Source organism: Macaca mulatta, chromosome 10 (genome assembly GCF_049350105.2).
Source record: "Macaca mulatta isolate MMU2019108-1 chromosome 10, T2T-MMU8v2.0, whole genome shotgun sequence".
Taxonomy (NCBI): domain Eukaryota; kingdom Metazoa; phylum Chordata; class Mammalia; order Primates; family Cercopithecidae; genus Macaca; species Macaca mulatta.
The window spans coordinates 26,608,556-26,633,135 of NC_133415.1; the positions used below are offsets into that span (position 1 = coordinate 26,608,556).

At 49.9% G+C, this 24,580-nt stretch overlaps 1 protein-coding gene across 4 annotated transcripts in view; it reads left to right on the plus strand.

The window, feature by feature from the left end:
- KIAA1671 overlaps nt 1–24,580 on the plus strand; it is a 254,234-nt gene that overhangs the window by 221,601 nt on the left and 8,053 nt on the right. For all 4 annotated transcript variants that reach the window (XM_015149947.3, XM_028827933.2, XM_077950301.1 and 1 more), the window contains 5 exons: nt 6,566–6,684; nt 10,220–10,469; nt 13,347–13,521; nt 15,679–15,803; nt 19,127–19,269. In XM_015149947.3, coding sequence (XP_015005433.3) covers nt 6,566–6,684; nt 10,220–10,469; nt 13,347–13,521; nt 15,679–15,803; nt 19,127–19,269 — 812 coding nt within the window. The remainder of the gene's footprint in view (nt 1–6,565; nt 6,685–10,219; nt 10,470–13,346; nt 13,522–15,678; nt 15,804–19,126; nt 19,270–24,580) is intronic.

Here is a 24,580-nt window from a genome sequence, read left to right on the forward strand (position 1 = left end):
CTGCCAAGTCTTAAGGTTTTTCAGAGCATTGTAACCTACACCTCCTTCTGAGAGTCTCCTGACGCATCATAGAAAAGGTGGGGCAGGTAGAATGTTGGTGGCAGGAAGGAGCACTGGTAAGGGAGCCCAGAGCCTGGGTTCCAGTCTCCCCAGCTCCGCTTCCCACTCACCAGGAGAGAACTAAGAGCCCCATAGCTCTTCCTGTTTCTGGACCTCCGTTTTCTCATCTGAAAACGAAGGGCCGACTGAATGGACTCAGAGGGTCCGTCCAGGTCTATATTATAGGATTCAGTCAACCTCATTTGACATATGACCAAACCGAGGTAGGAATTGGAGACTTGGATAGGTGGAGACCAATTCAGGCAGGGCTCTCTTAAAGTTAATAAAACATCCTGCCTTAAAGTTAATAAAACAACCTGACTTTTAGAAAGTGAGTTGCAGGGGCCGGGTGCGGTGGCTCACGCCTGTAAACCCAGCACTTTGGGAGGCCGAGGCGGGCGGATCACGAGGTCGGGAGTTCGAGACCAGCCTGGGCAACATGGTGAAACCTCGTCTCTACTAAAAATACAAAAATTAGCTGGGCCTGTGGCACGCATCTGTAGTCCCAGCTACTCGGGAGGCTGAGGCAAGAGAATCGCTTGAACCCAGGAGGCGGAGGTTGCAGTGAGCCGAGACCGTGTTACTGCACTCCAGCCTGGGCAACAGAGCGAGACTCCGTTTCGAGAAAAAAAAAAGTTGCAGGCCTGTGTGTGTGTGTGGTTGATTTTGAGGCCTCATAGCTCTGGGGCTAAGCTCAAGTGTTGTGATTTGAAGTTCCGCCAAGTTCTGGTAGGATGATGGGGCATGAATAACTTGCAATGCACACAGGATTACCAGGATACTAACTAGAGAAAGTGCTGATTAACAGCTTGCTTTCTTAAACTGCCTTTACAAGATGAATTCCCTTAGGTAACCCTAGCCCCTGCATGACTCCAAATTTGAGGGTCTGTGTGTGCTAAAGAGCAGAGAACACAGTTATATTCACCGTAACTGCTTTGACTGAGTATTGAGACACAGAAGAAGTAGCTCGCCCGAGGTCATATAGCTACTATGTAGTGGTCTCTGGATTCAAGTCCAGATGTTCTGGTTCTGCAAACAGTGCTTGTTCAGGGAAGACTGTGGAGAAAGTGGTAAATGACAATTATTATATTGTGGAAAATTCTGCAGCAGTGCTGTACACTGGAGATTTCTCCAGAGATAGAAAAGTGTTCTCCACGCTGTTCAGTATGGTGGGTGGCTGTGAAGCCCTTGAAGTATGGCAATGCCACAGGGGAACTGAATTCTTAGTATTATTTAATGTCAGTTAATATAAATTTTTTTTTTTTTTGAGACGGAGTCTCGCTCTGTCGCCCAGGCTGGAGTGCAGTGGCGCGATCTCGGCTCACTGCAAGCTCCGCCTCCCGGGTTCAGGCCATTCTCCTGCCTCAGCCTCCCGAGTAGCTGGGACTACAGGCGCCCACAACCGCGCCGGGCTAATTTTTTGTATTTTTAGTAGAGACGGGGTTTCACCGTAGTCTCGATCTCCTGACCTTGTGATCCGCCCGCCTCGGCCTCCCAAAGTGCTGGGATTACAGGCGTGAGCCACCGCGCCCGGCCCAGTTAATATAAATTAAATTTAAATAGTCATAAGTTGCTAGTGGCTACTGTATCAGATGGCACAGATGTAGAGACCTGAAGTCTAGGGGATGATGGGAGCCTGGGGCCTCCTGAGCCAGCCCTCAGGGTAGGATGGTGGGAAAGTTCAGGGAAGGCTTCCTGGAGGAAGAGCCATCAAAGATGAAATCTGAATGATAGCTTGGAGGTGGTGGCTGCTCCGCCAGGTCTGGAGGTGAGAGGGAGGAATGTGAGGGGAGGGAAATGGGGCTGGAGGAGCCAGTGGGAGGGACTGGGGAGTGAGAGGAAGGGTAGGGAGGAGGGAAGCAACACTGAAGGAGCTTCGAGCCCACCAGGCCCCGCACCCATGCAGGCCCCGCAGGCCGTGACCCTAACCCTAACCCCAACCTTTACCCGGAGGGATGTGGGGGGCTGTGGAAGGGCTTTGAGCAGGGACCTATTCAGTTTTGGAAAGTAGAATGAGAAGAGCATACAGGGCGAAGGATGCCAGGGGAGCCCCCTCGGAAGCTGCCGCAGTGTGTGAACAGATAGCTGGTCATAGCTGGAAGGAATGTTCCAGAAAGAGACTTCGAAGGACTGAGGATCGATGCAGTGTGGCAGTGAAGGCGAGAGAGGAGGTGGGGCGCTGGCCTCAGGACCCTCAATCTGGCATTAGGCAGTGGAGGGAGGAAACGCATCCATCCCTGACTCTTGGAGAGTTCAGATCCCCGAGTCTGAATCCGAAACCTCTGTGGAGAGGGCACGCAGATGGTTGTATAAAGGGAAGCCACCATGTTTTGATTGGACACCATTTATCCCCAGGGCCATCCACAAGAGGTCTGGAAACTGCCCCCCTGCCGCCTGCCCTGATTTCACCCTCAGCAATGGACTTGACCTTTTTGTTTCTGGGGGGCGCCTGCAGACTCCTTCTTCCGTCACTCAGCACTGAAGGGGATCCCCCTCTCTCAGGGATTTTAAGAACCTTTTGCCAAGGCTCCATTACCCTGCCTGACTCCAAAGAGGGCCTGAAAATTGCTCCAATCATGACGGTTCCCATCTCCTGGGCACTCATTTGTGCCAGGCAGTGAACTTAACACTTTCCAGAGATTATCTCTTGATACTTCAAAACAGTCCTTGTTTTTCCAGTGTGAAAACTGAGGCTTGGATGGGTGGAGTCACTTGCCAGGCTGCACAGCTGGGCAGAGCAGAGACAGCAAGCCCAGCCCTGCATCCCCGCCCTAGCTATAAGCTGTCCCCAAACTGTCACTCCTCTGCCCCCCATTGAGCTTAGCACACCTGCACACCCAGGCACAAGCCCAGCATCCACTTTGTAGCCTCAGGACAACAAGCTGCTTGGGACAACGATGTCTTGTCCTCCACCAGAAACAACCCCTAATTCCCCAGCATCTGGCCTCTGAATCTGACTCCGAAAGGCATTAAGTTAAGGAAAGGCCAGTTCCATCACATCTTCGAAAACAGTAAGGAGCTGGGAGCGGGCTCAGATGACTGCTCCCAGCCCCGCGTCCCAGGGAGGTATTCTGTTGACGGTGCTGTGCCTCTGAGTATATCAGGTGACCTTGCAAAGCAAAAACGTAACACTCCCCAGCAGGGCCTGACTGCATCCTTACGGCGCGCTAACAGCTATCCCCATGTGCTGCCCGTGGGCTTGGAGGTCAGGCAGCCTCTTCCAAAGCTGGCTTGCTCATCCGGATCCCAAAGCCCTTTGACCTGGTGACACTATACCTAGGAATTTCTCTTACGGGAATAATCTCAGAGATGTGTTGATTTAGCCTCAGGGATGTTCGTCATATTATTGATTGTAGTGGCGAAGAAAATCCTCAGCAAGCAAAAATGCCAGCACTCAGGGACTGGTTAATTGGAAGATGCTGCATCTGAAAAGTGAAATATTCTTCAGCCAGTAAAATGGTGATGTAGGTGAATGGATCCTGAGAGAACTCTGGGCAGGACTATGACAGGATACTGTCTTTGGGTGATGAGTTCTTTTAAAATGTGTTCTTTGTGATTTTCCGTTACTCCTAAATGTTTTACAGTTAGTAAGGTTGTAACTAGAGACAGAAAAGCTTCTACAGACAGTAGAATTAAGAGTGGACAGCAGCTGTGATTCGGGTCTATGAGTATAGCCATTTAGCAGGGGTGACTGAGGGATTTATTCTGAATTCCCGTCCTTGTATACCCCTCATTCTCAGTATTCACATGAACATCATGGGCTACATGAGTATCTCCAAAAGGCAAGAGAAAGAGAATGGGAAGGAGGTGACCATTTATGGGATGTTTCCTGAGTGCTGCGCCCTTTTCTGGGAGCTGTCATATTTGTGTCTGTGCCCTGGGGGTGACCGTTATTTTCTCACTGAATTCTTGTAACTTCTCTGCAACTCAGAGAGGGAAGCCAGAGCCCTGAGGCCACACAGCAGGCTTTTCCCCAGGCGCCCACTCATTCTGCAGGACCACACGGACCACATACACATGTTTTCTCACTTCAGTGTGGTTCCAGATAACCTGAGAAGAGGCTGGCTCCCCTGCCTGGGAGGAAGATAAACTGCTGAGGAACAATCAGCCCACCTCCATTAATTAATCACCTACTGCATGCCAGGCAGGCTCCAAGAGGGGAACAGAAACATTGGCACATCCCAGGCTTAAAGGGCACATCTGATAAGTTGCAGGATCCCGGAGCCTGCATCTGTGCTGTGACCTCCCATGCCCAGTTCCCCAGTGCCTAGCATATAGTAGGTGCTCAGTAAATATCTGTCATGTAAATAACTTATGTGTCACATTCTGTCTGGTAGAATTGATAAGTCATCCAGGGTATACAGTGGTGACTCACGCCTGGAATCCCAGCACTTTGGGAGGCCGAGGCGGGCAGATCACCTGAGGTCAGGAGTTCGTGACCAGCCTGGCCAATGTGGTGAAATCCTGTCTCCACTAAAAATACAAACAAATTAGCCAGGCATGGTGGTGTGTGACTCTAATCCCAGCTACTCAGGAGGCTGAGGCAAGAAAATCACTTGAACCCGGGATGTGGAGGTTGCAATGAGCTGAGATTGCGCCACTGCACTCCAGCCTGGAAGACAGAGCGGGACTCCATCTCAAAAAAAAAAAAAAAGAAGTTTAGGGAGGAGATATCACCATGGGTTGCAGTAGCTTTGGGTAAGAAGGATTGATAGGGAGGTGGAATGGCACAAACAAGGCGCAGAGGCCAGGAGTGTGTGAGGCTTGTGTGGGAGACAGTATATAGTAAGCCAAAGCGTGTGGGATAGAGAGTTTGTTTGGAGCAAGGGTAGGGGATGGGATCAGACAGGAAATTTGGGGGCTCGCTTGCAAGGGGCCTTGGATTTCAGCATGAGGACAATAGGGAGCCCCGGAAGGTATTTGAACAGGAGATGATCTGAAGCATATTCCAGCAGAATGTGCCTCCTGCCCTCAAATGGAACAGAACGTAAGGAGTAAAGATGAGCCGTGTTTGTCTTTCTGGACCAGTCTTACGCCCTAACCCCCATCTCCAAATTCCTCATCAAAAGACAGTGACTGGGGCGGGGCGTGGTGGCTCACGCCAGTAATTGCAATGCTTTCAGAGGCCGAGGCAGGAGGATTTCTTGAGCCCAGGAGATTAAGACCAGCCTGGGCAACATGGCAAGACCCCATCTCTACAAATTTTTTTTTTAAAAAAGGTGGCTGTGGTAGTGTATGTATACCTGTGCTCCCAGCTACTTGGGAGTCTCAGGCAGGAGGATCACTTGAGCCCCAGAGGCCGAGGCTGGAGTGGGCTGTGATTGTACCACTGTACGGCAGCCTAGGTGACAGAGTAAGACCCTGTCTCAACAAAACAAAACAAAACAAAAAGATGGTGATTGAGAGCGTCATTCAAAGCTCAGGCAGCCAAGGCCATCTGAGTCATCAGCGTGCCAACGGCCCATCCAAGGATTCTACTTTTGGTTTTGTCTTGAGTGCACCAGCATCTCCCCACTCAACAAAGCACAAGCCTAAGTGGCAGCCATTTCAATGGCCACATCACAGGGAATGGGCTTTTAATTTGCGAAGCAGACAAATGAAGGAAGATAGTTCAGTCGTTTAATGGGGATTTATGGCCTTTCCACTGTGTGCCAGGCTTGGCCCTGTGGTCAGTTCTGTGCTAATCAGCACCCTTGCTGCCTGCCTGCCCCCTCTGAGGGCCCAGGCTGAGGGCCGAGACCAGCAACAGACCAGGTTGCAACAGCCCAAGGGATTGATGTTGCCTGATGTGCAGTGGTTTGGACCTGGGGGCTAAAGTCCACTTCGCCGGCTGTTTACTGGCTATTTGACTTGGGTCACGTAATTTCATGTTTTTAAGCCTCAATTTTATCATCTATAAACTGGGGATTGTAATAAGATCCACCCCATGGGATTGTTGAGGGGCTGTAGTTCAACCAGGTGATCTCATGTCAAGAGCTCAGCCCAATGCCTGTCCCGAGTTTGGTGCTGCAAGGATCTTGTGTCTGGTGATGCGGATGGGAAACACGGTGGTGGTAGGAACCTGGGCAGGTGGGTGCATAGAGGTTTCCCTAGCCAGATTCATGAGTCTGGGTAACACTGAAGATGAGAGAAGTGTGCCCAGGCTGTACTGTGAGGAGGAGAGACGGCCATTGAGGTGAGGGCCAGGCGATGCCCTGCAGGGCTCCACATGCCAGGTAGGGTGACCACTTCATCCCAGTTTGCCCACTTTTAGCACTGAAAGTCCTGTATCCTGTGACATCTTGGGCAAACCAGGACGATTGATCACCCTAGTGCCCAGCCAAGATGTCTGGCCCCACTTAGGAGGGCAGTGGGGAGCTGGGATGGGTTTGAGCAGGGGCCGTGCGATCTGACTTGCGTGTCAGCCGGGACGGGGATTCTAAGTACATTTCCCGGTAGAAATCTCACATCTGGCTTGTCTTTGCAGGACCAGCTGAAGCAGTGTTTCTCCCGGCGGCCCACTGAACCCAAGGACACTGACACCCTCGTGCATGAAGCCGACAGCCAGTATGGGACGTGGACAGAGCAGCGCCAGAGCGGGGAGAGGTAAGACGCATGTGGCAGGATTCTGGCTGCAGGGGGGCATCTGGGCTGGAGTTGCTGCAGCCCACCCACCTCCTGATTTCTATATTGCTAAAACCTCCGATCTGTAATTATAAGAGGAGCCCATTCTTGTTTTAAAAAAGAAATTAGGAAGTACAAAAAAATAATAAAGATTATGGGCCAGGTGTGGTGGCTCACGTCTGTAATCCCAGCACTTTGGGAGGCCGAGGCGGGTGGATTGCTTGAGCTCAGGAGTTCGAGACCAGACTGGGCAACACGGTGAAACCCCGTCTCTACTAAAATACAAAAAATTAGCTTGGTGTGGTGGCATACGCCTGTAATCCCAGCTACTCGGGAGGCTAAGGCAGGAGAATCACTTGAACCTGGGAAGCAGAGGTTGCAGTGAGCCGAGATTGTGCCATCGCACTCCAGCCTGGGGGACAGAGCAAGACTCCGTCTCAACAAAACAAACAAAAAAGAGTATGGGCCAGCCGCAGTGGCTCATGCCTGTAATCCCAGCACTTTGGGAAGCCCAGGCAGGCAGATCACTTGAGGCCAGGAGTTTAAGACCAGCCTGGCCAACATGGTGAAACCCCGTCTCTACTAAAAATACAAAAAAAAAAAATTAGCTGGGTGTGGTGGTGGGCACCTGTGATCCCAGCTGCTCAGGAGGCTGAAGCATGAGAATCACTTGAGCCCAGGAGATGGAGGCTGCAGTGAGCCAAGATCGCGCCAATGCACTCACTCCAGCCTGAGTGACAAAGAGAGACACCTTGTCTAAAAAAAAAAAAAGGTAATGATATATGAAATATCCAAGATAGGCAAATCCCATAGAAACAGAAAACAGATGAGGCTCTGGGGGTGGAAAGGGAATGGGGATTGACTGCTTCATGGGTACCTGGTTTCTTTTTGGGGTGATGGAAATTTCTACGATGACAGTGACCAATGGCAAACTGTATTTTACCACAGTGATAAAAATGATAAATCACCGATATTAAAGTTGAGAGGGGGTTGATAGAATTGAAAATGGTAAGAAAAAGTAAAAGGAAAGCAAAGGTTTTTGTTGGTTTGTTTGTTTTGTTTTGTTTTGTTTTTGAGAGGAGTCTCGCTGTGTCACCCAGGTTGGAGTGCAGTGGCGCAATGTCAGCTCTCTGCAAGCTCCACCTCCTGGGTTCACGCCATTCTCATGCCTCAGCCTTACGAGTAGCTGGGACTACAGGTGCCCACCACCACGCCTGGCTAATTTTTTTTGTATTTTTAGTAGAGATGGAGTTTCACCAAGTTAGCCAGGATGGTCTTCATCTCCTGACCTTGTGTCCACCCATCTCGGCCTCCCAAAGTGCTGGGATTACAGGTGTGAGCCACCACGCCCAGCCGGAAAGCAAAGGTTTTTTACAGTGCCCGAGAAAGCTGTTTTTCCCACTGACCCATGAAATATGTGTTTAGTTATGAGCTTACTTAAATTTCTCTAGAATACCACTGCAAGAGCACCGGACTGAGAGTCTGGAAACCCACGTCGTCCGGGTCTCCATTCCCCAGCTCTGACCTCGGGCCAGTGGGAGCTGGAGTGTGGACTTGGGTGCACCCCTGGGTGGGCGCTCCCTGCTGTCCCGCAGAGACACTGCAGCTTCCCCTCCTCTGGCCACCCCAGGAGCATGGCGCTCCCAGCTTTGGACAGTGGTGCCACCTGCTGTCTCTCGATGGTATTACCTTCATCCTGTGTGGATTTGCCTCAATCCACCCTACAACCCTAACATCCTCCATATGACAAGTAATAAAATCATCCCAGAGCTGACAGAAAGCACGGTGAAATGCCAGCACACCTGTGGAAAGTTCTGCTCAAGGGAGCAGCCTGGTGGTCTTGAGAGTAGGCCCACTTGTCAGGTGTGCCCACCTGTCCTTTCTCAAGGCAAGGGTTTCCCATGACCTGGAGGCTTTGCTAGGCTATTGGCTTAGATGTCATTTTTAATATGTGGGTGGAGGCAGGGCAGGAGGTTGTTAATGACTTGAATTATCTGTAAATTTTCTATCTTACATGGTTCCAATGACCCAAGCGATACCTGACTATATTATCATAGGAAGAGATTTCAGAAGTAGGAGAGAGCCAAGGACATGGACGCTGGAGTCAGACTGCCTGGGCTCAGTCCCAGTACTGCTGCTTGGGGCAAGCTAATTTACATCTCTGTGCCTCAGTTTCCTCACCTTTAACAAGGTGAATAAGAATATTTAAGTTCACGAGGCCAATTATATTAGTCTGTTTTCACACTGCTGTACAGAACTACCTGAGACTGGGTAATTTATAAAGGAAAGAGGTTTAATTGACTCACAGTTCTGCAGGGCTGGGGAAGCCTCAGGAAACTTACAATCGTGGTGGAAGGTGAAGGGGAAGCAAGGCACGTCCTACATGGCAGCAGGAGAGAGAGAAGGGGAAGGTGCCACACACTTTTAAACCATCAGATCTTGTGAGAGCTCACTCACTACCATGAGAACAGCAAGGAGGACATCCACCCCCATGATCCAATCACTTCTCCCCACCAGGCCCCTCCTCCAATTCGACACGAGATTTATATGGGGACACAAATCCAAACCATGTCACCAACCCTAACTTGTAGGATTGTGGCAGTTATAGGATAATCCTCATAGGATTTTTGGAGAGGATTGGATGACACATTTTTTAGCACAATTCCTGGCACATAGTAAATGCTCAGTATATTTTTATTAAATGACTGAATGAATGAGTGAATGAAATAATGCAGATCCCACCACCTGCTCTTCCATGGGTAACTGCTGATAACAATTTGATCTGCATCAGCCCTGCCCAGCAGAAATAGATGATTTGATCCTTATGCAATATATACATGTATTGAAACACCCCTCTGTACCCCAGAAACATGTGTAATTACTATGTACCAATTATAAATAAAAAAGAATTATAATGTGAGCTGCAAATGCAAGACATATATGTAATGTAAAATGTCCTGGTAGCTATAACAAAAGAATAAAAAGAAACAAGTGAAATTAAATTTAAGGATGTATTTTATCAGAACCAAGGGTTCCAAAATACTGTCATTTCCACATGCAGTTAACATGAAAAGTTATTAACGAGGCAGTTTACATTCTTTTTTTTCATTCAAAGTATTGGAAATCCAGTGTGTGAGGTATAGGAAATCCAGTGTGTAAGATACTCATGGCATATCTCAGCTCTGTCACTTGCTCCATTGCAAGGATCCAACAGTCACCTGTGATAAGCAGCTTCCATCCAGGACAGTGCAGGGCTAGAGGGTCTTGAGTGGCACAGGACTGACTCCTCCCATTCTGCACCCGGCCAGGTGTTCTAGGCAATGCCTTAAACAGCACCTCACTGTGGCACATCTTGTGCTGTTTCCAAAGAGGGTCTTTTGCTGGGATGTTCTGTCTGTGGTTACCTGGCCTATAAAACATACCCCAAGCTATGCTGCCTGCAGCATCCTTCACTTGAAATCCCGTTCTCTGAAACGTTCTCCATAACCCTGCCTCCCTTCATTCCCTTTTTTTGCAGCCTGGCCACTGAGTCCCCAGACAGCAGTGCCACATCGACAAGGAAACAGCCCCCCAGTAGCCGTTTGTCTTCTCTGTCCTCCCAAACGGAGCCCACCTCGGCCGGGGACCAGTATGACTGCTCCAGGGACCAGCGGAGCACCAGCGTGGACCACTCCAGCACTGACCTGGAATCCACCGACGGGATGGAGGGGCCGCCCCCACCGGACTCCTGCCCTGAAAAGAGAGTGGATGACTTCTCCTTCATCGATGTAAGTCTGTAGCCAGGAGCGTTTCTTCTTAAATGAAAATTCCAGCCTCTCTCTGTGAATTGCCACTTTAGGTGTAGGATCTGTGTGCCAAGGACCCTTGGAGTGGGTAGAGAAGGCACCATCTTTGAAATGGGACTCACTTATGCATGTATCTTGGACCTGCCCTATGCCTGCTGTGTGTCTTGGGGCAAATGTCTTTACCTCTCTGAGCCTCAATTTCCTTATCCACTTGTAACCAGTACCATCAGCTCCACAGCCTCAAATACAATTGCATGTATTCAAATTAAAACTGATCTAAGCCCTCACCTGCCAGGTAAGCAGGGAGTCTGATCACTTAACCCTGGAAGTCACCCTGAGGTTTATAGTTCCAAGCTTGAAGAGCCTGGAGTTTGCTTAGAATGATTCTGCTGAACGTTCTCACTGAGGTCTTGCTGGTAGAACCGTGTCCCTGGTACCAGGGGATCCAACTCTCTCTGTAGTGGCTCTTCCAGGACAGAAAGTCCCCTCAGGCATGGGCACCTTTCATGGAGGTCCCAGGGGACAGCCCCTAGCACTCAGCTCTTTCAGGTCCCAAGCACAGCCAGGATGTCAGCTGCCCCAGCGTAGCAGGTCAAACAGTCTTCTGCTCTAGCACCTTCTGACCAGAACTTATCCTCCTTTCCCCTGGGAGCCCCATCTCCAGGGGTCAGGCAGGTCTTCTTGTCAACCCTTGAAACCCAGGGGTGATGTCATTATTCTCCTCCCGTGACAATAGGGCTACCTGCCCACTCGTTGGATGGAACGTCCGTGAAATCTGAAAGGGGCCCTCTCTCCTGGCAGTAAAGCCTCCCACCTACACACTTGGCCATGACTACCCACATTTCCCCAGAGGAGGAGCACCACTGCTTTAGAAAAAGGGCTTCCTTTAGGGCTTCAAAGGGGATTCACCTTCAATGTATGGCCAAGGTCTCTCGCTGGCACCTCTAGATCAGGGCAGAGACAAAGAAAGACACAAGTTCAGTCTTGACTGGGGAACCCCATTATATAACCATGACCATGGCCATGCCCACCTCCCTGGGTGGCATCAGGATTTGCTTGAGTGATATATTCAGTTATTCACTCAACAGACGTGAACTGAGATCTTGCTATGTGTGTTACATGCCAGCACCATGTCACTGCATCATGAGCTTTCCTGCTAGAACACTAAGTGGTTCCTTCTTGACGTCCATGATAAACAACAGTCACTGAGTGTTGACCACTGGCCCAGGCACATGTTAATAACCCCAGAAGCAAAACTGGCCTGCCCATTTTGCAAATTAGCAAATCGAAGTGGCCATGGAGTGACTAAATGCTGGTGTCCCTAAGCATAGGTCTAACGCTTACTGAAATTATACTGAGGTTTATGTGTGATGCCCACCACGATTTGGGTCTCCTGTGGGGATACTGAGGTTTATGTATGGTGCCAACCACGTCCTGTAGGGACGGTTTGGAGGCTGGATGGGGAGGCGGAGGCAGGGCACTAAGGAATCTAGTGTCTGTACCAGGGTGAGGATGCAAGGGTGGCACCATCTTCCCCTCCAAGCCAGCCCCTCTGTCAGTGTGATTCTGTCCTACTTTCTTGGAGTCTGAAAACCTGGCTCTATTAAGTGGCCGAAGAAGCGAGCCTGCCTCTAGGTGCAGCAGGCACTCTCTGATTTCCGTCTTTCCCCCTGTTTCACTGGTACCATGCAAGTCTCCTCACAAGACAGCACTGTGGCTGGTTTGGGAAGTAGCTATGCAAATACCACCTCCTTCCACCACCCCTAGTGGGGCGTTTGTTACTTACCATCGTTGGGAAATGATTCATTGATATTAGCCTGTCATCACTGACTTAGAAGGCCTTGGGTGATGGAATTTCTCCAAAGTGGACCTAGGCGGAAGAAATCAACATTTCATGTAAGAACATGAGCTTGCCGGAAAGAGCTCTTGGCTGTGAGCCTTGGTCAGGCTCTGTCTGAAACAAGAGCTTTCCACACCTGAGTGCAGGGAGTTCTCTCAGCCACTGTAGGAAGGAGACACTGTTTGTCTCCTTTTTATAAATAGGGACACCCAGGCTCAGAGAAGTGAAGCTCATTGCCCAAGGTCACACAGCCAGGATTCGAACCCAGCTGGGTTTGAACCCAAGCTCTGAGCACTTCACTGCTGTCTCCCGGGAGACTTCTGAGCCAGGCACTTCCCATCTCTTTACCGGGGCCCACCCAGATGGTCTACGCTCCCCACCCTTTCACTGAGGATAGTAGTGACTTGGCAGCCCCCACCTGTCACAGCTCAGAGTGAGTCTTCAGGGATGCCTGAAAATGGACGTCTGATGTTGCGTCCTCCCTTCCCACCTGCACCTTAGATTATGTGAGTAAAGTAGGAATTCCACAGAGAACCTCTCAACCTGGGGACTCTGTGTGAATACGGTTGACAGAAGGATTTAGTTAGATGTTGAATCCATTATTCATTCAACAAACAAACATTTATTGAGCTCCTGCTGTGTACTGATCATTGCTGTAGATTACATACTTGTGTGGTGGATGTCACTGGGAGGGAAAAAGCATTAGTATTATGTGCCTACTGGGTGCCAGGCAGCCTGGCACTGTACTAGGGCACTCAAGGTTCATTGTTCCACCTGGCTCTTGTCATCAGCCTATGGGGTATGTTTTATAGGGAAATTTAGGCTTTGGATGTTAGGTTACTATTAAATGTGGAAGCCACTGTGGGAAGGAGACACTGTTTATCTCCTAGCACTGGCCTGGGTACCACCTAAATAGCCTCTCATCTGTCAATGAAGCTGTGTACCACCGACTTCGTTGTGGTACCCTCCATTGATGATTCCCTTGCTTTTTTTCCTCTTCCTCCCTGCTGCTCCCAAAGCAAACCTCAGTCCTCGACTCAAGTGCCCTGAAGACCCGGGTGCAGCTCAGCAAGAGAAGCCGCCGCCGGGCCCCCATCTCCCACTCCCTCCGGCGCAGCCGATTCAGTGAGTCCGAGAGCAGATCGCCTTTGGAGGATGAGACTGACAACACGTGGATGTTCAAAGACTCAACGGGTACGCCATGCCTTCTCTCCTTCTCAGACAGCACATTGAACAGCAGGAAGGATTTAGACTAAGCCCTACGAAAAAATTCCTGACTTGGAAGGCTGTAGATCATTAGAACACAATTACATAGGAAACTGATTTCTTGTTATGCAGAATTTATCAGAAACTAGGTAAAACGGTGTTTTGAAGGTTAGCATATTAATTGAGGCTCTTTGAGTTACGAGACAGAGACATAGCTTAATAAGGTTTTACTATTTTCTGCTTTTATTTTGATTAAATTCACCCCTGTATTCTCTTTAGGTTTGCTCACTGGTCTTTTTTCTATATTCCTGAGTTGAAAGATCTGTTCATATATTATCAGTCTTTTTTTCTGTTTTCTAACGCATCATTTAAGGCTATACATTTTCTTCTAAGGACTGCTTTGGCTACTTACCGTATCAAAACCTGAGCTGAATCTTGAAGAATGGGTAATAATGAGTTAGGGAAAGTTATTCCAGGCAGAAGTATCAACAGGATCAAAGGGACAGAGATGTAGAAAGAACATTCTGTGTGTGTGGCAGCAGCATCTCTAAGGAGTTTCATGTTGCTCAAGCTGGGAATAGCAGGATATGCTGGAAAGGTAGGCAGAGGCCAGATCATGGAGATCCCTGATGCTTTGCTAAGGAGTTAGATTTCATCTGTAGATGGAGAGCCATGAAAGACTTTTAAGAAGAAACAGGCCGGGCGCGGTGGCTCACGCCTGTAATCCCAGCACTTTGGGAGGCTGAAGTGGGCAGATCATGAGGTTAGGAGACTGAGACCATTCTGGCCAACATGGTGAAACCCCGTCTCTACTAAAAATACAAAAATTAGCCGGGCATGGCAGTGCACAACTGTAATCCAAGCTATTCTTGGGAGGCTGAGGCAGGAGAATCACTTGAACCCAGGAGGTGGAGGTTGCGGTGAGCTGAGATCGCACCACTGCACTCCAACCTGGCGACAAAGCTAGGCTCCGTCTCAAAAAAAAGAAAGAAAAAAAAGAAACAAAATATCTTCTTGCAGTGGAAACTAGAGCAGCTGACCTGCCCACTCTCTCCAGACACACAGCCTTTAGTCCTCAAAAACGTCTTGTAGGTGCCTTTGTTCTTTTGGGGTTTGCCCATGGCAAACATTAGGATGTCAGACCAGGCTCTGAGCTAAGTGAGGGGCATTGCTTCTGACCAGATACCTTGAAGAAATGCTTGGAGAGTTCTCTCTCCTGCTCCTATCCCATTTCTGTTATTAAAGGAAATGTGTAAATGCCTCAGGTGAGACCTCTGTGCACACTTCCTTGGTTTTCTGAGCCAAGCTCTATTAATCCACCTGGAGCAAATGAAGACCACAGTAGGGACAAAAACACACAAATACCCCCAGCTGGAATGAGGCGAAGCACCTCTGGCTCCCGTCAGCCTTGAGGAGCTGGCCAAGGGCTGGATGGGGAAGGCGGGATCTGTGCTTTCTTAGCGTACCTCAGTTCCCTGGATAGCCCAAGGGCTCCAGAGCACCGGGTCTTGCCTCGTTCATCCCCGCCCCCTCCTCCAATCCTCACTGTGCCCATGCCACATCCCGGTTTCGGGGAAGTAGAAACTCCTCGCATATCACTCCTGGAAGAGGGTCCAGGCAGCCCATCACCCAAAAGCTTGAGTGATCAGCTCAGCCTCAAGCACGGGGTTGGGGTTAAGTCCCGGAAAGGGGAGCCAGGGTCGAGGAAAGTGGCTTCCTGGTCCACCTTGGGGCCGCCTTTCCACAAGACACACGAAGCTCTCCACGTTCTCCTCTGAGAGCATAACCTCAGTGCATTGTTGGCTGAAAGCATTCCTGTCTACTTTCCCGCCTCTGCCAAAGATTTCCTTCTATTTCCCGGACTTGGAGTGAGCCAGGGGCTCAGGAGATGGGTTTGCCTGTGCCCTCCCGCAAAAGAAAACCTACTCTGCCTGTTGTAAGTGTCTCCTGGCAAGAAGCAGAGTTGTGAGAAGAGAGCATGAAAGCAGGCACCTGGGTGGTCCTTATCTGCAAAATGGGCCAGAGCATCTTCTGTGCAGGTCTGATGTGAGCATTGCATGAGATACTGTGTGCAGATTATCTGGCACTTAGGACCTCAATACAAGGCAGCTGCTGATGACTTCAGTGCCCTTTTCTTTGCAACAGAAGAGAAATCACCCAGGAAGGAAGAGTCAGATGAGGAGGAGAAGCCACCCAAAGCTGAGAGGACCCCCGTCAGCCATCCTCAGAGGATGCCCGCGTTTCCAGGCATGGATCCGGCAGTGCTAAAGGTACCAGACCTCTCACCAAGAGTTACCTGGTGGGCATGCTCCTCAACCTTAGCAGCATGAAGAACAGATTCCTTCCTTCCTTCCTTCCTTCCTTCCTTCCTTCCTTCCTTCCTTCCTTCCTTCCTTCCTTCTTTCCTTCCTCCTTCCTCCTTCTCTTTCCTCCCTCCTTTCTTCCTTCCTTTTCGTTCTTTCTTCCCTCTTCTCTTTTCTTCCTTCCTTCCTTTTTTATCCTTCCTTTTTTCCTTCCTTCCTTTCTCCTTCCTTCATTCCTTCCATTTTTGAAATAGTTTAAGATTCAAAGGAAGTTACAAAAATAACCCAGGGAGTTTCTCCGTACCCTTCACCCAGCTTCACCCACATGGTGGTATCTCACATGACCATAGCACATTGGCAAAATTAGGAAATTGGCCTTGGTTCAATACCATTAACAATACTACTAATTCATTTGGATTTCACCAGTGGCCCTGTGTTGCTTAATCTCTGCTTTCTTTTTTTTTTTTTTTTTTTTTGAGACGGAGTCTCACTCTGTTGCCCAGGCTGGAGTGCGGTGGCCGGATCCCAGCTCAGTGCAAGCTCTGCCTCCCAGGTTTACGCCATTCTCCTGCCTCAGCCTCCCGAGTAGCTGGGACTACAGGCGCCCGCCACCTCGCCCGGCTAGTTTTTTGTATTTTTTAGTAGAGACGGGGTTTCACCGTGTTAGCCAGGATGGTCTCGATCTCCTGACCTCGTGATCCGCCCGCTTTGGCCTCCCAAAGTGCTGGGATTACAGGCGTGAGCCACCGCGCCCAGCCGATCTCTGCTTTCTGACTCTCCTCCACCCCCAAACCTGCTGCTGTGTTTGGTGTCATAGCTAAGCCAAGTGGGCTGATAATCCAATTGGTGGCACTCACCAGTGCTGAGTGTCGGAAGCAGGAGTGAACAAACCCAGGCTGCTGAAGCCCTTGAGGAATCAAGGCTGGGGAAGGCAGGCACAGAAAATGATCATTTCAATTCCACATGACACAGGAAGCCAGTGCTGGAACCACGTCCCAGTCTCCCAAACTGCACCAGAATCCCAACTGTATTATGCAATGCTGAGGGAATCCTCTCTCCTGCCCACCTCCAACTCTCACAAGTGTGTCTCGCAGTCCTGGGACCAAATGGCACTTAATTTGGGTGAGGAAAGAGGCCCTTTTGCCCCCTGTTCTGTGCCAGACATCATGCACCTGCAAACTCACTTTATGCTCCAGCAGCCTTGCAAAAGGTAGCTCTTCTCTCCCCTTTTATTGAAGAAGAAATGAAAGCAAAAAAGCCTGACTTGTTGGTAGAATTTCTCAACTCTGTGTATCCCATGCGGGCCACACAATCCCCGTGTGGGAGCGCCGTGACTGTTGCTCCTGTAGTAGACGGAAGGTTTGCTTTTCTGTCATTTCTTCGAAGAATAGAAAGGCAGTAGTGGATGTGCGCGTGTCTCTATAATTGATTTTACAGGCCCTTGAAGTGTGAACATCTGTCAGCCACTAGAACTAGGTTGGAGGTTTTCCCTCCCTCCCTCCCTCCTCCCTCCCTCCCTCCCTCCCTTCCTTCCTTCCTTCCTTCCTTCCTTCCCTCCCTCCCTCCCTCCCTTCTTTTCTCTTTCTCTCTTTCCTTGCTTTTCTCTTCTTTTCCCTCCCCCTCCCCCTCCCATCTCCCCTCCCCTCCCCCCTCCCATCTCCCCTCCCCTCCCCTCCCCCTCCCCTCCCTTCTCCCCTCCCCTCCCCTCTCCCCTTCCCTCCCCTTTTCTCCTCTCCTCCCCTCCCCTCTCTTCTTCCCTCCCCTCACCTCTCCTCCTCTCCTTCCCTCCCTTCCCTTCTCCTCTCCCCTCCCCTCTCCTCTCCCCTCCCCTCCCCTCTCCTCTTTCTTCAACAGAGTCTCGCTCTGTCACCCAGGCTGGAGTGCAGTGGTGCAATCTCAGCTCGCTGCAACCTCCGCCTCCTGGGTTCAAGTGATGGTCCTGCTGTAGGAGACAGACAACCACAGGCCCTGGGTGTAGGTGAGACGGAGGCCCTGGGGCTCCCATGTGGATGCACCGAGTAATTGTTGAGGCAGATCTTGGGATTCCAGAACACAGCTGGAGTCCACTGTGCTCTGTGAAAACGGGGCTTTGGCCATTCATTCATCAGTATTAGCTTAAACTTCTTGAGCCTGGCAGCAGCTGCGTTAACTAACTAATCTCTACCATAGCAGTGCTAGGCGATCATTAACAACCAGGGCAGCTGGGCGCGGTGGCTCACGCCTGTAATCCCAGCACTTTGGGAGGCTGAGGCGGGCGGATCACGAGGTCAGGAGATCAAGATCATCCTGGCTAACACGGTGAAACCTCTGTCTCTACTAAAAATACAAAAAATTAGCTGGGCGTGGTGGCGGGTGCCTGTAGTCCCAGCTACTCAGGAGGCTGAGGCAGGAGAATGGTGTGAACCCGGGAGGCGGAGCTTGCAGTGAGCTGAGATTGCGCCACTGCTCTCCAGCCTGGGTGACAGGGCGAGACTCTGTTTCAAAAAAGAAACAACCAGGGGAGATTGCAGGGCTTGTTCTGAAAAGAACCCTGGAGTTGGGCTGCAGGCAGACCTGGTGTGAATCCCAGTTCATAAAAGCTGGGTGACTTTGGGATTGACCTTTGGGCTCTCTCGCCCTGTAAAATGGAGGAAAGCCTGAAAGAATCTTACATACATGGAGCGAACTCACATGTGTCATATTACTTGAGCCTGGTAGAGCCCAAATGATGGGTGATCAGTGCACAGAAGCCATCAGTGGACAAGGGTGATGACTGCTGTTTCCGGGGGCTGACCCAGCACTGCCTGAGGGAGAAGCCACCTGCCACCACTCACACCTCAGGTCCCGCAAGGGAATTTTTCGCATACCCTTGTATTCTATCCCCACCATGCCCTCCAACAATGGGTGGATATTTGCCCTATGGTTTTCTTATGGGACTCTAATGGACTGTCAACAACTTCATTTTCAAGTTAAGCTGCAGCTGTTGGATGGAGGGAGCTGCTCTCTCCATGTAGGGTTGTCAGGGTGGCATGCCGTGCGCTGAGCACACTACAGATGGTGGCTTTTCAGCGAAAGAGAATGTGATTCTGTGGGTTTGGGTGGTGATTCCATCTTGAGGGTCGAGGGTGGCTGCTTGGAATGCCAGACTGACATCTGACTTTTCTCAGCCCCCACGTTTCCTGTCTGGCTTTATTCCAACTCAGGGGGCCCTGAGTGTTTGCAGAAGGCTTATCGTACCTGAGGTTGCCATGGGAGGGGGCCCTTCCCCAGACAAAGGGCGGTTTACAGACTCAGCTCTCTTCTCTCCCCAGGCTCAGCTGCACAAGAGGCCAGAGGTGGACAGTCCTGGCGAGTCCCCCAGCTGGGCACCCCAGCCCAAGAGCCCCAAGTCCCCCTTCCAGCCTGGGGTGCTGGGCAGTCGCGTGCTGCCTTCCAGCATGGACAAGGACGAGAGGTGAGGGGTCTTGGGGCATGGGGGTCCCTCTCTTCCCAAGCTCAGGCTGTACTTCTGGAGAGGTGCTCGCATAGCTTTTAGAGCTGAATAGAAGGGAGTTTCCACTTTTTAATTTTCTCCAGCAGCAGAAGCGTTGTTCATGTGAACTCTCAACACTCTCATTACCTCAAAAGGACATCAGAGGCCGGGGAAGGAGGCCAGGAATGAGGCCAGCTGGCCTCTCCTCTTCCCCTGCCCCTGCCAACTCCTGCACAGAACGCCAGGGCACCATTGTTGGAGAACTACTGCTCTCGTTTAGCCCTCTCCAGACCGACGGGGAAACTGAGGCATTCTCCCTCCTCTTACCCTTCGGGGAAGTATCTTTATCTTCAGCGATCTGGGGGACCTGGGAAGGTGGATCAAAGGGCACGGCCAGGTTGAATGAGATCAGTTTCACTCCCTTCGTGAAACAGCTGTCCCGATCCTGGGCTTGGCCTGCTCTGTGTAGAAATGAGCACGAAGCAGCTTCTGCCCCCCAAGAGGCTCTCAGACTGGGGTGTTTCAGCATCTGGAGGTGGAAGTTAAGAACAGGGGATCGGCCGGGCGCGGTGGCTCAAGCCTGTAATCCCAGCACTTTGGGAGGCCGAGACGGGCGGATCACGAGGTCGGGAGATCGAGACCATCCTGGCTAACATGGTGAAACCCCGTCTCTACTAAAAAATACAAAAAACTAGCCGGGCGAGGTGGCGGGCGCCTGTAGTCCCAGCTACTGGGGAGGCTGAGGCAGGAGAATGGCGTAAAAACCCGGGAGGCGGAGCTTGCAGTGAGCTGAGATCCGGCCACTGCACTCCAGCCTGGGCAGCAGAGCGAGACTCCGTCTCAAAAAAAAAAAAAAAAAAAAAGAACAGGGGATCGAAGGTCACACAGCCAGGGTTTAACTCCAGCTTTGCTGCTTAAGAGCTGCGTGACCTGGGAAAAGGCACTTGACCTCCTGAACCTCAGTTTCTTCATCTGTAAAATGGGTTTTCTAACCTCCTAACCTTCCGGGGATGGTCATGAGGATGAAACAAGAGTGTGTCTAAAGCCCTTTGCCTGAGCCCTGGGATGTAGAAGTACTCAGTGAGGCAGAGTGGAAATCTTATGAGCACTGGTAACCCATGAAAGTTAGGGATTGTTCCTGATGCTAGAGTTGTAATGATAGTAAGTGCTGGCTGGATCAGAACGAGGGTGGGTAAGCTATGGCCCACAGGCCAAATCCAGCCCCCATCTGTTTTTGTAAGTAAGCTTTGTTGGAACACAGCCACATGCATTCATTTTTGTACTGTCTATAACTGCTTTAGTGCTACCGCTGCAGAGTTAAGAAGTAGCGCAGACACCCCACGGCCCACAGAGTCAGGAATATGTACTCTCTGGCCCTTTCTCTGACCCCTGTGATGGAGGGAGGCAGAGGAAGGGCTCGTCATGCACACTTGAGGATGGGCGGCAAAAAGACTTCCAGCTCGGTGCAGTGGCTCACGTCTATAATCCCAGCACTTTGGAAGGCAGAGGTGAGAGGATCTCTTGAGGCCAGGAGTTGGAGGCGGTAGTGAGCTATGATTGCACCATTGCACTCCAGCCTGGACCACAGAATGAGACCTTGTCTCGAAAAATAAAAAAAGAAATAAAGAAAAGAAAAACAATTAGCTGGCTGTGGTGGCACATGCCTGTGGTCCCAGCTACTCCAGAGGCTGAAGTGGGAGGATCCCTTGAGCCCAGGAGATGGAGGCTATGATTGTGCCACTGCACTCCAGTCTGGGCAATGCAGTGAATCCCTGCCTCTCTAATAAAAAAAAAAGAAGCTTCCAAGAGCAGGAGATACTTGAACTGAATCATGGTGGACAATTGGGTCTTAGCTGGACCAAGGGCAGTGAGAGGGGATCCCAGGCTAGAGCCGCTGCACATGCAAAGGCCTGGAAGCCAGATGGACCTGGGAGCCTCAGGCAGTGCACAATACATAGCACGGAGTGGGCTGTGGGAACCTGAAGGCGAGACATTAGAGAGAGACAGGGCCATAGCTGAGACAGTGCCTCCCTGCTCTGGTAATGCCAGAATTCCGGCTCCAAAGTCTGTGGAGGGCTCTAGCATTTCTCTGTGGCTGGAGGAACCCCCAGACCAGGGTCTCAGAGGCATCTCTGGAGGCCTGGGCTTGTGTCTCCACTATTAGACAAAGCTTGGCTGAGGTCTAGAGTACCCTAGACCCTCATCTGCCCAGGGGGCCCTCTTATTCCTCATTCCTAGACTGGCAGGCATAGCAGTTAAAGGCCTGCCCCTAGACTCCAGAGCCACCTCATCTCTCGTCCCCTTAGGTGCAGACCCCGACCGTACCGCCAACCAGGCCAGCATCTTTTCTGACCCCTCCAGGGCCATGGGTCTCAGGAGCTTTCTCTGAGAACAGAATCAGTCACGTCCTGTGTGCATGTGTGTTTGATTATAAAAGCAGTACATCTTCACTGTAGAAAATATGAAAATAATACAAAGGGGAAAAGAAAATCATCCACGATCTCACCGTGCAAAGACCACTACTGTTGATACCTGGGCATCTCTCCTTCCATTTTCTTTTTCTTTGTAACATAGCTGAGAGCACAACGTTTTTAGTTTGATTCCCCTGCTCCGTGTTCTATATGAATATTTTCCCGAGCCTGCTTACAATCTTCATAAACGTGATTTTTTTTTCTTGAATAAAGTTTTAAACAATGATGACTTTATTGTTTTTTGTTTTGTTTTATTTTTTGTTTTTGAGAGAGGGTCTCACTCTGTTGCCCAGGCTGGAGTGCAGTGGTGTGATTATAGCCTCCACCTCTCCAGCCTCAGGTGAATCCCCTGCCCTAGCCTTCATGAGTGGCTGGGACCATAGTTGTTTGCCACCACGCCTGGCTAATTTTTGTATTTTTTTGTAGAGACAGGATTTCGCCATGTTGCCCAGGCCGGTCTCGAATTCCTGGGCGATCCTCTGCCTCCCAAAGTGCTAGGATTACAGGCAGGAGCTACCGTGCCTGGCCTGACTTTATTGTTTTTTATTAAAATGATGTGTTCTAATTATAAGAAATTCTGAGAAAACAGAAAACTGCTAAGAAGAAGGTAAAAAAATAAATAAATAAAACTCAAAAATAGTACCATGTAGATGGTGGCTACTCAAATGTATTCACTTTGAGAAAATTCATTGAGCTATGCACATTTTGATTTGAGTACCTTTCTGTATGTGTTCTTCCATTTTAAAATGTTTAAACAGGCCGGGCGCGGTGGCTCACACCTGTAATCCCAGCACTGTGGGAGGCCGAGTCAGGCAGATCACAATGTCAGGAGATCGAGACCATCCTGCCTAACACAGTGAAACCCCATCTCTACTAAAAATACAAAAAATTAGCCGGGCGTGGTGGCAGGTGCCTGTAGTCCCAGCTACTCGGGAGGCTGAGGCAGGAGAATGGCGTGAACCCGGGAGGCAGAGCTTGCAGTGAGCCGAGATCGCGCCACTGCACTCCAGCCTGGGTGACAGAGCAAGACTCCATCAAAAAAAAAAAAAGCTTAAACAAATCTCACCTCCCCAAAACGATTGACATTCAATAAACAAAACGCATCTCTGTTTGTCTTATGGGCATTGTATTGTTCAGAGTTCTCTGGAGAAACAGAGCCAGTCGTGTGCGTGTGTATGTGTTTGTGTGTGTGTGTGTAAATAATACAGTTGACCCCTGAACAAGGCAGAGATTAGGGGTACTGACCTCCTACCTAGTCAAAAATCTGCATGTAGCTTTTAACTTTCTAAAACCTAACTACTAATAGCCTAGTGTTGACCAGAAGCCTCACCCATAACCACATATATTTTGTATGTTATATTTTATATATTCTTACAATAAAGTAAGCTAGAGAAAAGATGTTATTAAGAACATATAAGGAAGAGAAGATGTATTTCCTGTTCATTAAGTGGAAGTGGATCATCATAAAGGTCTTCATCCTTCCTCCTCATTGTTTTCCCATTGAGCAGGCTGAGGGGGAGGCGGAAGAAGAGGGATTGGTCTTGCTGCCTCAGCAGTGGCAGAGGCAGAAGAAAATCCAAGTGGACCCACACAGTTCAAACTGTGTTGTTCAAGGGTCAGCTGTATATACATGTACATATATATGCATGCACGTGTATACGCTTGTATGTATGTATAGAGATTGGTTTTAAGGAATTGGCTCATGTGATTGTGGAGGAAGGCAAGTCCAAAATCTGCGGAGTAGACCAGCAGGCTGGGGGTGCAAGGAAGAGTCCAAGTCCAGAAGGCTTCCCTCTTCTTCCTGGAAGGCCAGTCTTTTTCTTTTCTTTTCTTTTGAGACGGAGTCTCACTCTGTTGCTCAGGCTGGAGTACAGTGGCGCTATCTCGGCTCACTGCAAGCTCTGCCTCCCAGGTTCCCGCCATTCTCCTGCCTCTGCCTCCCAAGTAGCTGGGGCTACAGGCACCTGCCACCATGCCCGGCTAATTTTTTTTTTTTGTATTTTTAGTAGAGACAGGGTTTCACCCTGTTAGCCAGGATGGTCTCGATCTTCTGACCTCGTGATCCGCCCACCTCGGCCTCCCAAAGTGCTGGGATTACAGGCGTGAGCCACCGCACCTGGCGAGGCCAGTCTTTTTCTATTCAGGCCTTTAACTGAATAGATGAGGCCCTTTCATATCACGGAGGGTGGTCTGCGCTACTCAGTGCCTACTGATTTAAATGTTAACCTCATCTAAGAAAAAATGTCTTTGCATAAACATCTAGAATAACGTCTGACCAAATATCTGGGTACACATTAGGTTTAAATTGATGCATAAAACTAACCATCAGAGACACTTACCTGGATAGAGAGATGGAAGGATGAATAGCTCTTTGCATGACAAGTGGATGGATGGAAATCATTTTATATAAGATGAATTTTTTGTTTGTTTGTTTGCATTTTGTGGAGAATGGGGTCTCACTGTGTTGCCCAGGCTGATCTCAAACTCCTGGGCTCAAGCTATCCTCCTGCCTCTGCCTCCCTAAGTGTTGGAGTTACAGGCGTGAGCCACTGTGCCCAACCAAGATACATTTTTATACCTGCAGATTATCTCATAGAATGGATATACTGTGATTTATTTCAGCGGTCCCCAACCTTTCTGGCACCATGGACCAGTTTTGTGGAAGACAATTTCTCCACAGACCGGGGTACAGGGGGTGGTTTTGTAATGATTCAAACACATTACGTTCACTGTGTACTTTATTTCTATTATTATTACATTGTTATTATAATGAAGTAATTCTACAGTTCGCAGTAATGTAGAATCAGTGAGAACCCTGAGCT